Source organism: Furipterus horrens, unplaced genomic scaffold (assembly GCF_987537825.1).
Source record: "Furipterus horrens unplaced genomic scaffold, mFurHor1.1.pri manual_scaffold_1, whole genome shotgun sequence".
Classification (NCBI taxonomy): Eukaryota; Metazoa; Chordata; class Mammalia; order Chiroptera; family Furipteridae; genus Furipterus; species Furipterus horrens.
The window spans coordinates 95,205,155-95,223,046 of NW_028327171.1; the positions used below are offsets into that span (position 1 = coordinate 95,205,155).

General features: G+C 35.9%; 1 protein-coding gene across 2 annotated transcripts in view; it reads left to right on the plus strand.

The window, feature by feature from the left end:
* The first annotated feature begins 683 nt into the window (after positions 1 to 683).
* The window catches only part of CD96 (CD96 molecule), a 94,929-nt gene continuing 77,720 nt past the window's right edge, over positions 684 to 17,892 (plus strand). For both annotated transcript variants that reach the window (XM_090262383.1, XM_090262453.1), the window contains exons 1-3: positions 684 to 834; positions 2,755 to 3,102; positions 12,567 to 12,688. In XM_090262383.1, coding sequence (XP_090118509.1) covers positions 774 to 834; positions 2,755 to 3,102; positions 12,567 to 12,688 — 531 coding nt within the window. In that variant the 5' untranslated portion in view covers positions 684 to 773. The remainder of the gene's footprint in view (positions 835 to 2,754; positions 3,103 to 12,566; positions 12,689 to 17,892) is intronic.

Sequence of the window (17,892 nt, forward strand, 5' to 3'; positions counted from 1 at the left end):
GGTGGCTGGCTGAGGAAGGAGATTCTCTGTCTTTGGGCTCTGCTTGATTCAGCCTTTCTCTATATGGCATAAGCTTTTCTGCCATCAGCACAATAGGCCTGCAGCCAGCAGGGAGAGAGACTTCCCTGCCTAACTTCTAGTCAATTCCAGACATGGGGTAGGTAGAAAAGGAGCCTCCACTCCCCAAAAATGTAGGTTTCCCTGCAAGAGAGGAGACAATAAAATTTGGTTTGATAGCTGATGCTCAGTTATTTTTCATATTTTATTAAAATTAAATGTGTTAATTTTTTGTTCTTTTACTCCAAAGCAATTCTGTAAAGAAAATATATTTTTAAATTGAACAGAAAAACTATTATAAAGGACACAAAGCTCAAAACTGTTAAATGACTTTGTGCTCTTGAAAAGAAGTATAAAAAGCACATTGTGAACTGCTCTGCTTGATTTCTTCAGATCTTAGAAGCAGCTTGAGTGACACGGAGGTCCTGACAGAAAATCTTTGGATGCTGAAAAGTCTTTTAACAAAGGTGATACACAAGGTTTCAGAGAACAATTTCAGCATTGTTCCGTTGAAGGTTATACTGAGCTCTGAACCACATTACTTTCCTGTCTACGTTTCATTTCCTGGGGTCTTGCTAAGTGATAAACAGACCCAGGCGTGTGGTAGATTTGGGGTTTTTCAGCACAAATAGGGTGTCTGGAGTTTGCTTAGTTAAAGGCATCAATTGACTTCTGTGATCACGATGAAAATGCTGGTGTGAGGCCTTCAGGAGACGATGGAGAGAAAATGGACATACTGTGCTGTCTATTCCATCATCCAGATACACTTTGTCAGGGGTAAGGCTTGCAGTTGTCCTTTCTTGTCAAATCAGCCACTTTAGGGGGTAAATGAGGTCTCTGTTCATTTAAAATGTCTGTCACTGCCGCTGAAATTGAGCACCAAAGGCAGATAGTTACCAAGGGTTTCAGTTATGTATTTAAGCAGCAGCTATGGGAGAGCTGTTAGAGTCTAGAAATGATTACTAACGAATGCTAAAACCAAGAAGGGAATGGGTGGTTTGTGCCACTGCTGAGAGACATTTTTACCCATTTCCTTCCTAAGAGGATCTCTGGAGTAATGGGGAAATGTTGTGTCTTGGAAATAAAATGCTCTCCAAATGATAGTCAAAACAACTCTGGAATACTACAAATAAATAAATCACAAAGCCATCAATGCTCAGAGATCCTTGCTCAACTTTTTCTCTCTTTCAACTACTCTTTTTTTTTTTTTTTTTTTTTCTTTTGTATATAATGAACATTTCTCCTCCAAATGCTGTCTTTGGGAGTTGAACATATGTTGAATTTTAATGAGGCACATGTAGGTAGAGACCTGGGAGACATAGTGGAGTCCTTATGACAGTGGGAAATGGTGCCTAAAGGGCCTATTTTAAAATAGTAGAGAAAAGCTTAGTTCTGTATCTCACAGTATGAGGGTCTTAAGAATTAACTGGCTTTTCAGATAGAACTACTAAGATTTTTAAGGAGAATTTCTAAATCAAAGGAGACTTTGTAATATAATGCTGTAGATAGGATCAGAAACATATGATCTGGCAAAGGGGAGCTCACAGGGAGCTACATTAAACTTTACTAACCTCTGCCTACCCATAAAAAGTGCAATAATTCCCATTTGCCAAGTACCTTTAAGAGCCTTGTTTCTTCTCAGTTGCTTGTCATCTTTTTATCTTTCCCTTTGTTAGTTTCTGTGGTACTAGTCACAATAATACATCATTTCTGTAAAAGTATTCCATGTTAATTCTAAAACTGAGGCCTACAGTATTGAAGGAATGTCAAAAACTCAATACTTAACATTTTTTAAGTACCTGTACCATTCAGGCTGAGCACTGATGGGAGTGAATGTCTATATGAAATTCTATCTCTAATATTTCAAAGCATTGATTATAGATGATGCTAACCATTGATTTATCTTTACCTGAAGTATTCTCTCCTCTCCTCCCTTCATGAACACTAACTACATGGGAATGAAGACCCTTTCAAATTCATATATATTGAATATCAAAATTCCTACCCTTCTCAACCAATTTGGGAGACATTTGGAGGTTATGAGATTATAGATAGAACACAGACTCTAGGCAGTCGAATTCATGTTCTTTTACTGAGGTGTGACTCTGAACAAATCATTTAATCGGTTCCTCAGTTTCCTCCTTGAAGTGTTAACAACATCACTCTTTGGTATTAGAGAAGGATTAAATGAGACAGTGTATATAAAAGCCTCTTGTAAACATATATTTTTTAAAATTTCCATACATAATAGTTTGTAGTTATTCTTGCAATTTTAAAAAGTACTATTTGCGTGTTACACACAAGTGTTGATTCATCCAAAAAAAAAAAAAGTCAATAGTATTAAATGTAAGAATAGTTGCCTTAATAAGTTTGATGGTGAGTTTCAATTTTAGCTAGTCTTAATTTTATTCACCTGTAGTCAGAGACCTTAAGTTCTTTTTTACATAGACCAACCGACAAAGAAGTAAATATTCAGAAGTCAGTAAGTTCCTCAAGTGCCCTTAAGTAAGTGCCTCCTCATATGTACTGAAACTCATGCTTCTCTCTTTGGGTCATACACAAGCTCTCTCCAACCCCTCAGGCAGCTAGGGAGAAAATTCTTCTGTTGCTCCCTCATTTCACCACAGTACACAAGTTTAGAATTAAGTCACTGCATGTGAATCATGCAAACTAATGGCTCATGTTCTTCCTTTTCAGGAGTATGGGGAGGAAAATTCAATGCAGAAGAAGACATCTATGCATTACCTGGCTCTGATGTCAACCTGACCTGTGAAACACAGAAGAAAGGCTTCTTGGTACAAATGCAATGGTCCAAGGAGTTGGATCTCATTGCTCTTTATCATCCCCAGTATGGCACCCATTGTGCCAATGGGGTTCCCTGCAAGTCACTAGTGACTTTCACAGAAATTCCTGGGAATGTGACAAAATGGACTCTGCACTTAAGGAACATATCCTCTTCACTCAGTGGGAAGTATGAGTGCAGTTTTATTCTGTACCCAGAGGGCATTCAGACTAAGATCTACAACATTCTCATTCAGGAAAATGGTAAGCCTAACAAATGTGTGTCATGTGCCAACCATGTGCTGGGCATGATACTAAGTATACAAGGTTGAACAAAAACAGATATTCCTTGTAAGGGATACAGAAGGTATCACATAATTCCACCAATAAATGTACAATTGCAACACTGAAAAGTAATAAGAATTGCAATGGTCTTGTGAAAGAGCATATAATAGAGGTCAGAGAAATTATCTCTGAGAAAGCAAAATCTGATCAGAGGTCTGAGGAAAGAGTAAGAGTTAACACCATTTCAGAGATGGGAGGCTAGTGAGTGATCAGGGAGAGGCAATAGCTTGTATGAAGGGCTTTGTAGTGTTTGAGAAAATGGGAAAATGTCAGTGGGGATGAAGTGTGAGATATGGTAAGGGCCAGATCATGCAAGACCTTGTCAGCCATGTTTGAGGTTTTGATTTTTATCTAAGTGCCATGGAAAGACATTGAAGTATTTTCAGCCAAATGATGGGATGACATTTATGGCTTGATTGTATCTGTGTTATAAAAAGATCAAGTATAAGAATGAAGTGAAGGTGCAGAAAAAGGGGAAAAAATGGAGAAAAATTAAAAGACGATCCCAGTAGCCCAGAGGAGACAGGGTGTTGTTTGGGCAGATGTAGGAAGAAAAAGATAAATTTTATGCATTGTATATAAAAGAGATATGACTTGGTAATATAGGACAATGGCAGTATGAGTGAAGGGGAGAGAAAAATGGAAGTTGATGTCCAGGCATCTAACATGCACACCTGAGTGGTAGTACCATTTGCTGAGATAGGAGGCAACGTAGATAGAGCAGGTTTGTGGGGAATTTATGAAAATAGCTTTGGATATATTTAGCTAAGAATGCCAAAGAGACTACTGGACATGTAGCATTCACACAAACATGCTTTGGACACCTACATTTGCAGACAGGAATCCTAGGTTTAAGTTCTAGCTCCTTTCTGGCTAGAAATAAGTTTTACCTGGGGTCTGCCATGTCAATTCCCTGAACACATCTGAAAAATGATCATAATAATTTCCACCCTATATTAGTTGGTCCTAAAATAACTGATTTCCATTTCTACTAATCAAAAAGAATAAAAACATTAGCCAAAAAATAGAAAATGCACTGGAAATAGAATATTTTTAACTCAAGGCAAAGTTGCCTGGTAATATAAGAAAAGAACAACAAATAACTCATGAAAGTTATGCTAAGGGAGGAATAGAGCTGCCCGGGGCAAGCAGGTATGAATTTATTATCTCCTTTCCATTTCCTATCAAGAAATAAGACCATAACCATGGCCCTGGCTGGGTTGCTCAGTGAGTTGGAATGTCATCCCATGCACCAAAACGGTTGCAGTTTCAGTTTCCGATCAGAACACATACCTAAGTTGCAGGTTTGACCCCTGGTTCGAGCATATGGGGGAGGCAACTGACCAATATTTCTCCCTCACATTCTTTCTCTCTCTGTCTCTCTCTCTCTCTCTCTCTGTCTCTCTCTCTTTCTCTTTCTGTCTTCCTCTCTCTGAAAGCAATAAAAATATGCTCAGGTGAGAATTAAAAACAGACAAACAAATAAATAAAAGAGATAAGACCATTGTATTAGAACAGTCTACCCATAGACCAGAACCTCCTCCACCACCACCTTACAATGCCCTAGTCCTATGACTGTTTGTTTTCCAGGGGAAAAAAAAAAAAAAAAAAAAAAATATATGTATATATATATATATATATATATATATATATATATACACACACACACATATATATGTGTGTATATATATATGTATATATTTGAGTTCAGTTGGGGATGGAGTTGAGGGTGGGGGAGATGGTGGTTGAGTGAATAGAAATAAGGAGAGCTGTACAGGGCATCATTTGGCTGCACAATATTGGAGTCAGGTAGCTCAGATTTTAGTATTGGCTCAGTCATTTACCATATACATCATCTTTGCCAAGTTATTTCAAGTCTCTAAGCTTTTGTTTTTCTATATAACAAACATAATACATAATTATAGTACCTTCTTCATGGATAACATTATTTTGATGATTAAGTGAGATAATCTATGTAAAGCACTTAGCATAGTTCCTATCAAAGGATGAGTATGGTAAATGGTAGTTTTAATTAAGTATGGTAATATAGTACTGAGTGAACTGTTTCTCGGTTCTTATTGAAAATGAGTCCTCATCCCTCTTTTTTTTATACTTGCCTGATTTGGAACCCAACAGGACATTTGTTACACATTAGCACAAGTACAAATTGACCTTGGCTTAGACAGAGATTTTGTACCTTCTGCCTAGATCTGTAAATTATACTATTACATATCTGAGGACCTGCTGTTTATCCATGAGACTGTTAACATGGATTGATGTGCTCTATAGGAAATAAGACATGTATTCTGTATGAAATAAGATGTCTTCAACATGAAGACAAAAATGAAGCAGAGGTAGTATGTTATTCGAAAAGAAAAGTTGTATTGCCTTTAAGGCAAGTGTATTTCTTAAAACGAGGGATCACCCAAGGGACCCAGCTGTTGCTACTAAAAACTACAAAACAATGGAGAGACAGAGCCAGGTCTGCATCTTACGTGGCTGCAAAATTCCTTGTCTTTTTATTATCACTTTGCTGTTGGTCAGCTGGATCAGATGAAAAGCAATGGCCTCAGTGTGAGGGAAACAGTTCTGACATTGTGTATTTGGGTATAAAGGGAGCAGAATAGAAAAGAGCAAAACAGAAAGGAGAAAAAAATCCCTCACCATGGAGTGACCAAAAATGCAAGGCTGACACAGGGCTAAGGGGTAGACACTTCACTCAGAGGAGATAGTTGCATTTCAAATGCCTTGTCAGGTCCCACACACAATTAAACATCTTTTCCCCCTCTATTCTTTTGATCTCCTCCCACTTCTCCTTTTACTTGTCCCATTTCCCTCTTATATCCCTGTGAGATTTTCAAATTTGCAAGCTAATTGGGTAAGCAAAGCACACAGGAAGTGCAAACCTTATGATGTACGTAAACAAATGCAAATTGAAGGGGCATATAGGAATCTAAGTAAGAAAATGCTCAGAGACCAGAGCAGTTGGGAGCTCTTCCTGTTTCCTTTCTGTTGTCACCTGAGTTGCTCTCTCCCCTTGTCTGCTCACACAACAGGGTGTGTCTAACTTCTGTCCCCTGTTCCCTGAAGGCCCAGCTGAGAAGGTTTTTGTTTTTGTGTTTTTTTTTTCTTTTCACAGTATTTTGTTCCTGTGTGTGAGTTAGTGCTCTGAGGTTGAGGATGAGGGTAGAAATATAATAAAGTTTGGTGTTTGCTTCTTACTCATTTTTGCTTGACAGAGTTTCCTCTTATGTTAGGAGCTTTCAAGTTATTCCAAGAAAGTTTCTGAGTTAAGCCTTGGGTTATTGTAACCTAGATTTCCTTAATTTGAATGCTACTACAGTGCTTCAGATTGTAAGACTTCAATGAATTTTAAAATTTGTAGTTATTAGAATTCAGTATAAAAGTACAATGGGACCTTAATTTTCCAGATTACAACAAAAGCCATAAGAGATTTTTACCTTTAATCACCACGCTATACATTAGATCTCCAGAACTTATTTATCTTATAACTGGAAGTGTATAACAATAAAATATCAGAAAGACAAACTAGGAAATAATCCCATTTAGTATAGCACAAGAAAAATAAAGCACCTAGAAATAAATTTAACCAAGGAGGTAAAACCTGTACTCAGAAAACTATGGAACACTAAATAAAGAAATTAAGGACAATACAAATAAATGGAAGTATATACCATGTTCATGAACTGGAAGACTTAACATTATTAAAATATTCATACTATCCAAAGCAATCTATAGACTTAATGCAATTCCTATTAAAATGCCAATGGCATATTTCACAGATCTATAACAAATATTGCAAAAATTTATATGGAACCAAAAAGACCCCAGATAGGTTCATCAATCTTGAGAAAGAAGAACAAAGTAGGACGGATCACAATACTTAATTTTTTTTACCACCTTTACTCATATTCTCAATCCCCCAGTCTCCACCTTTGGCAAGTACCAATTTATTCTCTGTATCTATGAGTTCAGTTTTATTTTATATTTTATATTCCACATATAGGTGAGATCATACAGTGTTTGTCTCTCTCTGTCTTATCTATTTTTTAGTATAATGCTTTTAAGTTCAATCCATCCTGTCTCAAATAACAAAATTTTATTTTTATGACTGAATAATATTTGATTGCATATTAGAACATTTTCTTTCTCTATTTATCCATTGTTGTTTCCATATCTTGGCTATTATAAATAATACTGCAATTAACATGAGGATGCAGATTCTTTTTGAAATAGTAATTTCATTTCCTTTAGATATGGAATTGCTGGATCACATGGTAGTTCTATTTTTAATTTTTTTTGAGATATCTCCATGCTGTTCTCTATAGTGGCTGTATCAATTTATAATCTCTCTCTTTTTAAAATTTTTGTCATGTTGTTTCCATTACCATTTAATCCCCCACCCCCTCCCCCTGCAATAACCACACTGTAGTCCATGTCCATGGGCGGTTTTTTTTTTTTTTTCCTTTTTACTCAATCCCTCCACGACCTATAATCCCCTAATTTTAGCTATCATCCTGCTCTCTATCTATGAGTATGTCTCTACTTTCCTTATTAGTTCACTTCATTAGATTCCACATGAGTGCAATCATATGATATTTGTCTTTCTCTGACTGATTTATTTCACTTACCATGTTGTTCTCCAGATCCATCCATGCTGTCACAAAGGGTAAAATTTTCTTCATTTTTATGGCCAAGTAGTGTTCCATTGTGTAAATATCCCATAGTTATTTTATCCACTCACCTAATGATGGACACTTGGGCTGCTTCCATATCTTGGTGATTGTAAATAACACTACAATGAACATAGGGGTGCTTATGTTCTTTCAGATTAGTTTTTTGGGTTCCTTAAGATATATACCCAGAAGTGGGATTACTGGGTCAAAATGCAGAACTATTTTTAAGATTTTGAGGTATCTCCATACTGCTTTCTGCACCAATCTGCATTCACACCAACAGTGTAAAAGTGTTCCCTTTTCTTCACATCTTTGCTGGCACTTGTTTTTTGTGGTTTATTGATGATAGCCTTTCTGACCAGTATGAGGTGATATCTCATTGTGGTTTTAATTTGCATTTCTTGATGCTTAGTGACACTGAGCATCTTTTCATATGTATATTGGCCATCTGTATGTCCTCTTGGATAAGTGTATATTCAGGTCCTTAGCCCATTTTTGAATGAGAATGTTTGTTTGTTTGTTTTTGGTGTTTTTTAAGTTTTTTATAAGTTTTGGATATTAATCCCTTATCAGATGTAACATACAATCTCCTAAAACTAAATCAGGAAGAATCAGAGAATCTGAATAGACATACTACACCTAGTGTAATTGAAGCAGTAATCAAAAAACTCCCAACAAACAAAAGCCCTGGACTGGATGGCTTCACAGATGAATTTACTAAATATTCCAAGAACTAACACCTATCCTTCTCAAACTATTTCATGAAATTCTAGAGGAGAGAAGTCTCCCGAGCTTGTTTACAGCAGTATCCTAATTCCAAAACCAGATAAAGATACAACAAAGAAACAAAATTACAGGCTTGTGGAGCACAGATGCTAAAACCCTCAACAATATATTAGCAAACTGAATACAACAATGCATCAAAAAGATCATACCATGATCAAATAGGATTATTCTGGGAATGCAAGAGTGGTACAACACTCTCCAATCAATGAATGTGATTCACCACATAAACAAAATGAAGGATAAGAACCACATGATCATATCAATAGATGAAGAGAAAACAGTTTATAAAATCCAGCATCCATTTATAATAAAAACTCTCAGCAGAATGGGATTAAGAGGGAAGATACCTAAATATAATAAAGACCATATATGACAAACCCACTGCCAGTATCATACTCAACAGGCAAAAACTACAGGCGTTCCCCTCAAGATCTGGAACAAGACAGAAGTGTGAGTTTTCACCTCTTTTATTCAATATAGTACTGGAAGTCCTAGCCACAGCAATCAGACAAGAAGAAGGACAAACTGCCATCCAAATTGGAAAGGCAGATGACAAGATGCTGTACATAGAAAACCCCAAAGAGTCCTCTAAGAAACTACTAGAACTGATAAATGAATTCAGCAAAGTAGTAGGATACAAAATTAATATGCAGAAATTAGTTGCATTTTTATATGCCAATAACAAACTTGCAGAAAGGGAAATTAAGAAAACAATCCCATTCACAATTGCTTCAAAGAAAATAAAATACCTAGGAATAAACCTAACCAAGGATGTGAGAGACCTGTACTAAACAAATTATAAGACACAGAAGAAAGTGAGGAAGATACAAATAAGTCAAAACACATACTGTGTTCGTGGACTAGAAGAATTAACATAATTAAAATGTCCATACTACCCAGAGCAATCTATAGATTCAATACAATTCCTATCAAGATCCCAATGGTGTATTTCGTAGAACTAGGATAAATATTTCAAAAATTTATATGAAACCACGAAAGGCAACAGTGATCCTGAGAAAGAAGAACAAAGTTGGAGGATCATGCTACCTAATATTAGACTATACTATAAGGCCATAGTAATCAAAACAGCATAGTACTGGCATTAAAACAGACACATAGCTCAATGGAACAGACTAAAGAGTCCAGAAATAAACCCATACCTTTATAGTCAATTAATATTCAACAGAGGAAACAAGCACATACAATGGGCTAAAGATACTTTATTCAATAAATGGTGTTGGAAAAATTGGACAGATATGCACAGAAAGATTAAACTAGACCACCTTTTTACACCACACACAAGAATAAATTCAAAATGAATCTAAGACTTAAATGTTAGACCCAACACTATAAAAATCTTAGAAGAAAACATAGGCAGCAAAAGCTCAGATATTGATTGTAGCGATATTTTATCAGATATATTTCCCCAGGCAAGGGAAACAAAAGAAAAAATAAATGGGACTACATATAACTAAAAAGCTTTTGTATAGCAAAGGAAAACATCAACAAAATAAAAAGACAACCCACAGAATGGGAAAACATATTCACCAATTGACATTCCCATCAATAGTGTAAAAGGGTTACCTTTTCTCCCTATCCTCACCAATGCATACCATCTCTTGTCTTTTGGATACTAGCCAATCTAACAAGTGTGAGGTGATATTTCACTGTGGTTTTGTGTTGCATTTTCCTGGTAATTAGTGATGTTGAGCACCTGTTCTTGTACCTGTTGGCCATCTCTATGTCTTCTTGAAAAAGTGTCTATTTAGTTCCTTTGTCCATTTTTAAACCAGTTTGTTTGTTTGTCTTTTGTTGTTGGGTTGTATTGGTTCTTTATATATTTTAGCTATTAACCCCTTATGAGAAATATTATTTGCAAATATTTTCTTCTATTCAGTAGGTTGCCTTTCCATTTGATGATTTCCTTTGATGTACCAAAGTTTTTAGTTTGATGTAGTCCCACTTGATTTTTCCTTTTGTTGCCTTTGTTTTTGGTATTAAATCCAAAAAAGTCATTGCCCAAACCAAAGTCAGGGAGTTTATCCCTTATGTTTTTTCTAAGAGTTTTATTGTTTTTAATGTTACATTCAATTTTTTAATCCATCTTGAGTTGAATTTTGTGTATGGTGTAAGATAGAGGTCCAGTTTTGTTCTTTTGCATGTGACTGTTTTTCCAGCACCATTTATTAACAAGACTGTCCTTTGCCCATTAACTACCCTTGAGTCCTTCGTAATAAATTAGTTGATGATATTTGTGTGGCTTTATTTCTGGGCTCTCTATTCTGTTCCATTGATCTATGTACTCGTTTTTATAGCATAGTTTGTTCTCGAACTTGGATGCTGGCTCTTCTTAAATTTTTGGATTTAGTATTTATCTAATAAATATTTTTAACAAATATATTACAATGGTAGGAATGAGGGGTATACTGGTATGCATTAGACATGACTCTGCCCTCAGGAATCAGGAAGTATAATGGGAGGAGACAGACATTTGTCAAATAAGCAAACAAATGTCACATTGCAATAGTGAGCAGTGATCATCGGTAAAAAAGTAGACAGTGTCATGAGAGGGCAGAATAGAAAAATCAAGAAAGTTTTCCTGGAAAAGTGACACTTGATCAGGCATTAACCAGGTAATGGTGGGGAATATAGCTTTACAAAGAACAGAATGTGCAAAGGTTCTGTGGTAGGGGAAGATATGGCAACTGTGGGGAATTTTAAAAGGTGTTAGGCTTTTCAAAAAACCAGAAGAATTGAAAAGAAAGCAGTTGAAGATAAAGCTAGAAAGTTCAATAAGTCTGGTTAAGATTTGTTATTACCCTAAAAACTGGAAACTAATTGAAAAGTGGTTTGTTTATATTTTTATTGTTTTGTTTTGCATATCAAAAAGATAGTTGTGGCCAATGTGTAGAGAATGGATGGGAGAAGAGCAGAAAGAATAGTTAGTGTAGGTCAGTTAGAAGACAATGGCAGAAAGCTAGATGAGAGATGCCAACGAGACTGAGAAAAGTGGCAGAGAGATAGATTCAGAATGTTTGAATTAGAAATATGTTTAGGAGATTCAACCTACAGGATTTGGAGGAAGACTGTATATGTGAAGAATAAAAAGGAGCACCAAGAGGATGCTTTGGTTTCAAATATGTAGAATAGGAAAAAAATTGGGAAATTACTCATTGTGTTAGGAAACACCAATAGATGATGAGATTATGTAGAAATGACTTTGAGATTGACTTCATCCATGCTGAGTTAGACATGAAGTTGAAACATACAGAAGATGTCAACAGATGAATATGCAATTTCTGTTTCACAACCCATAGTCTGTACAACACCAAGAGTGAACCCTAATGTAAATAAACTATACAGTTTGGGTGATAATGATATGTCAGTATAGATTCACCAATTGTAACAAACATATACTGTTAATAGGAATGTTAATAGTGGGGGAGGTTGTGCAGGCATGCGGCCCAGGGTTATATGGGAACGCTCTGAACTGTCCACTCATTTTGCTGCTTTAGGTTCACAGACTTAAAAATATTTGCATTAAAATTTAAAAAGACAATTAGAGGCAAGGTTTCAATGTTTTATATTCTATCTGATTGAGGAAATGTGATCTGAAGACTAAAGCATGAATTTGTAGGTAAAGCAGAGGAACATTTCAAATTATGAGCTGAATTCTTTTAGGATAGATTCCCTATAACTTTTCAGTGATAATTTTTCTCAGTGGCTCTGTTTTGCCATTTATACAGTAAGGACTATAATGTGATTTTGCCTCTTTACTCCATAAGTGTACCCTGAGGAAAGATCAATCTTTATACTAAAACAGTTCTCATTTCCTTGATAAAAAGTACTTTATGAACCAATCACAGATCCATGTCTTTTCTACCTTATGTTTTGTTACAGTTACACAGGATGAATGCAAAAGTGACAATACAATAGAAATAGAGATAAATCGTACTCTGGAAATACCATGCTTTCAAAATATCTCAGAAATTTCATCTGACTTCACCTTTGCATGGTTGGTGGTAAGTGTTGCCCTTTTCAGTGGATAACTGCAATGCTCTTTAAATATTAATGAAGTAAAAATGAATAACAAATAATAAGGAAGGAAATATACTGTATGAGAGACACGTATTATGTGTTAGGTTAGGGAATGGCTGTGGTGGGGGGTACACTCAGCAAGTCTCTGGGTCTGTGAATGCACTAATTTAGGGATTAATTTCTGAAGGTTAGTTTCTACTTCTATTTCAAGCTAGATACCAAGCTCTGATTACAGAAAAGAGTATGATGTTGCCCTTGAGAGGAGCCACATCCACTAGAATCCCCTTCTCACAAATGTTTGTTTTATAAGCAGCATATGCCAAGGGATAGATATTTTTTCTCAGAATACTTACCATCACATCCTGGGAAATGCAAACCATTGCTTTAGATAGAAAAACACAAAGTCTAATGCTTATAAAATACATGTAGAAAATGTACCTGATAGCAGCAGGACCTATATTACAAACAGCCACTGCTCAACTCTGTTACTGCCACAGGGATCGGCAGACCCATAGCTGCCATGTTTTCTGACTTCAAAAAAACCCCCAAAATCCGGAAATCTGAATTTGTGTGAGAAATTTTCCAAGACAAGCCAATCAAACGGCAGCTAGCTATTACCCAATATACATAGTAGAACTCTGATAGTGTTATATCAGATGATAATGTTACTGAACTGAAGGGGTCCCTTTGCCTGTGCATGTCAAAGCCCAAAAAGACACAAACAGGAGTTTGCAGCCAAAAAAAATAAGGATTTATTAAGGAGATGGCATCATGCCCGGAGTCACAGGTAGCTCATGCTCAAAGACCAGGCTCCTGGAGGGCTGCCAGGGGATGGATTATAGAGGGAAAAAATCATTAATCACAGTGACTAAAGCAGTTAATGTGGCAGGCTGTACTGATAGGTTGGTGCTAGGGTAGGGGGTGGTTGATCATTGCATCTGGTCCTGAAGTCAGCCAAGAAGTTGTTCTAACTTCACAAGAACTTATTCTATGGGATCGTTCCACTTCCCTGGATCTGGAGCTAAAACACCACTGAGGCCAAGGTATTATGTTTAGTTTGATTGAAAACTCTGTCTTAACAGTCAATAGACCCAGGATCTTGTTCCTAAGATTACTGGATGCTGACTAGAACCTCATTGTCCTGAGGGCTTAATTAAAAATGCTTACATTTTTAATATTGTCCAAGGGAGAGGGAGGTGGGTGAGTCAGGATGCTGGATGAGGCCAGTTTGAATCAATGGGAAAAAATCAAAATAAAGGGCAGATTAAAGAAAATAGGGTTTCTGCATGGTTACAATAACACAAGACAAAAACATTACAAAGATCATTGTAAACACAGTTTTGAAAATCACATAATGAGTGTTCATTTGGATGTTCCAGACTGTGACTATATTTTTAGACTGTCATCACAATAAAAACACAAAATTTTAAAATTCTTATAGAACTCATAGACCTTCATGAATGTAGCAACTGATAGTTTGCAAAATCATTTGTATTACCAGTTACCTAGATTTTTATGGACTGTCTTGGAAACTAGATCCTTCATATGAAAATATTTTTCTGGTGATACAACAAATCCAATAGGCCTTAAAATACAAACAGGCCTTAAAATACACCCTACACATCATTTTTCACTCTCTAGATAGTTGGGGGGAAGTCATCAGGATAAAAAGAAAAAAATATTCACAGATAACTTTCTCAAACTGTTCTAAATTTTATAATGTCTCTTAATTATCTGTCAGAAAACACTTTTCCATCATGGGGTTTGGTTTCTAAAATATAAGGCTTCCTGGGCATTATGGTTAGTATAAGTCAATTGTTCTGAACAGATACAATGTGTTCTTAGAAAAAGATTATAAAGTGGAGATGACCCCAGGAGGGCAGAAACTCACTACACCAAACATGATAGTAATGGAAATGTACTTTCTATACCTTGCTTACATTTTTAATATTGTCCACCAACAGGCAAAAAGTTTCCACCCTAATTATCATAAATTCAACTATCAATAACAATAATAAAGTTGAATAATAATGAAGTTGAATAAGCCTTTACTATAGAAATTTTTGCTGGCTAATAGGTTGTTCTGTAGTGCCTTATCTTATCTTTAGGGTATGTGATCTGTTTTTCCAAGCAAATGTTTATTCTGGAGCTTCTCCAGAATAAAAAATTAAATCACTCACTTCAAGAATCCCTAGCATCTGGTAGTGCTAGACTCAATAAATAATTGAATGGATCTGTTTCTTCTTGTCTCCTTCTCCCACAGTTTTATTCCTTGTCCTCATATTAAGTTGATAGTCACTAAATTGATGCTGGGCATTTGATTGGTTAATGATTAGCAGCTCATTAAGTATCAGTGACTAGATAACTGAAAAGGCATCCTTATCTAGTAGTTTTCTTTAAAGACACTAAGAAGTCTAAAAAGAATGAATCTTTGGATCCTTTGAGGACATTTAAGATAAATGAGGGGTGGAGAGAGTACCCTAAGGTCACATACTGAGAGAGTGAATTCTATACTTCTGCTGAAACCTCAAGCCATGCTGTCACTTTAAAGAATGCATTTTGATACAGACAACTTGAGGTATCTTTTTGAAAGAAACCTCTCTTCAAAAGGAATATTATATTGGCAAATGTGCTGATTAAATTCTTACTGTGCATTCCATTTTTAAATGTCAAAATCTATTTGCTCCTCTGAGTTACTTCCGTGCTCCATGCTGTTGACAGCTGCAGGATTCAGCAAGTCTGACATGAAGTTATCTAATTTCCTCATTAAGGAATAATCTGCAGCTTTTTTATGTCATGACTATTATACATCTGCAGACTATATAAATATCCTCTCCAACCCCTATTTTAGTTCTTTAATATCTTGTTAAACTAGCAATAGCAATCATGAAGATAAGCCAGTTCTCAAAAACATCATATAAATTGGCTTTTAGAGAAAGATTAAAATGTAGAGATGGGGAGAGGAGCTCAGAGGGCAGAAAACTGCTACATTGAACTCAGTTACTCCAGAGAGCTGCAAACGCTCTCACTTCCAGTCTGCATTAAACCCTGGAATTTATTTTACAAATCAAAAATTATTTTAATAAAGATCACTGGAAAATAAAAGTCAGGTCTTCCTATATGTGGAATTTTACAGAAGCTAATTAAATCAGTTATGACCCTCCTGGAGAAGGTTATTATTGGGATTCTCAGTTATCATTAGAAAATAAGTATTTAGCATATGTATCTGATCCCATAGTAAAACTGTGTTAAATGTGTTCATGGAGTAGATCCTTTGCATTTGGGGAAGTTACTTTCCAGAGCTGTGACTACATTGAAGCAGACAAGCATCAGGCACAAATAGGGCATCCAACATTGATCTACCATGAGAGGTAACTAGGACACAAAGGGGTAATCTTTCAGTGAACACTGAGGGACTGTGAATGGTGAGGTGATGTATAGGAAATCACAGAATACGTGTATGTTTAGATGGGATGCAACTGGTAGATAAAAGACAAGTGATATGTTTCCCATTTTATGTCCTAGGGCATAAGCATACAGTCAGGGAAATTCTACAGGCTTGTTCTGAGAGCTTCTACATACACGCTAATACTCTGTTTTCATTCCAAATTATCATCCTGATTTCCCACAGTATAAATTTCAGTTCAGTCCAATAAACATATGTGAATCTATTTTGAGTGCTAGGTCCTGCAGGGATACAAACTATAATGAACATATTTCCTAAAATGAAATACAGTTTTGATAAAAATGTGTTTAAAAATAAAGAAAAAATGTTGATTCTTACTAGATGAACCTGAGAAAACTTCTTTCAAAAAGTATTTTAAGCTGAATAATTAAAAATCAGTTAGCCAGTAAATGATAGACATGTACAAAGATTCCGGAACCAGTGAGTACAAGTTGGTAGTTGGTGTAGGGGCTTGGCAAGTGGGTTGAGAAAATGTTTGTTCTCAAAGTTGGTGGCTAAAGAGAAATTCATGATTTTTCTTTTTAAAATCATGACAAGAAGGAGAGGAATATTTCAGAAACAGTTGAATAGTAGTGATAAAGGCATGTAACTAAAACCTAGATGCTTATATTTTTTAAAAGTTTTACCTATAAATATAGGTTTTCAATATACTGTTTTAAAATATTTTTGATGTTTTATATTTAAACAAAGAGACAAATGATCCTAATAAACCATGCTGGTTCCCATGCCTATGGAAAGCCTTGCTATTCAGAAAACAAAAAGTGGCCTTCTACCCCATAACAGCTGATTCTAATTGTCCTCACCATAACTAAAATTAAAATGTTAGCCAACCTACAACCTATTGACAACCAATTGTGATGATTAGAAAAATATTGGTCTTGTGCTCTACAAAGTAGATGTGGGGAGCTTTGCCAAGAACCTGCTTTGACAGCACTGACTGGACGGAGAATAAATGGAGGAAATGGAAAGATAGAAAGCAGTTTGGAAATAAAGATGTAGCAAGTAATACTGTTAACAGAATTTACTGAATGAGCTGCATACAAGTACACTCAACACCCACTCTGTGCTTTGGTCCACACCGCTGGCTCTGACATGGAGCTTGTGCTATCCCAGAGATAAAATAATGCCACTAAATCAAATAGTACCAAGGTCCCTTTCTGGATGGAAAATTCTGATTGTAGTACAAAAATAGGAAAGCCTCCACAAATCAACTTCAGATTTGTCAGGTCTTTAAGGAACACAGTGAAGCAGTATCTCATGATTCAATATGACCCAGTCAACCCTCAGCATGCAAATCATCTTATCCAGCTCCTCTATGAAACTTAATAATGTGTTTATTTCTCTTCTATTAGGATGATTTTGTATTTGTTTTTCCTGTGAATGAGTTCCTCTCAAACAGAGACTGTGTATAGCAACATCATTAACAGCATGACTTTTGGAGGAAAATTGTTGTTTTCAAGTCCTGGCTCTACCATTTACTAACTGTGTGAACCAAGGGCAAGGATTGGGGTACATAGGGCCCTTCCCTTCAGTGCACAACTTAAGGGAGTGCCAAAAAAGTCAGTCATCACGACATAAATATTAATGAAATATTTTTAAAGACAAAATTTAGGGAAAATTCATGATGAACAAAATATCCACGTTTTAAATAAAGGCAGGCTATTGTTTGTTTGTTTGTTTGTTTTTTTGTTTGGAGACCCAGCTACACTGTTCAAGGAACAG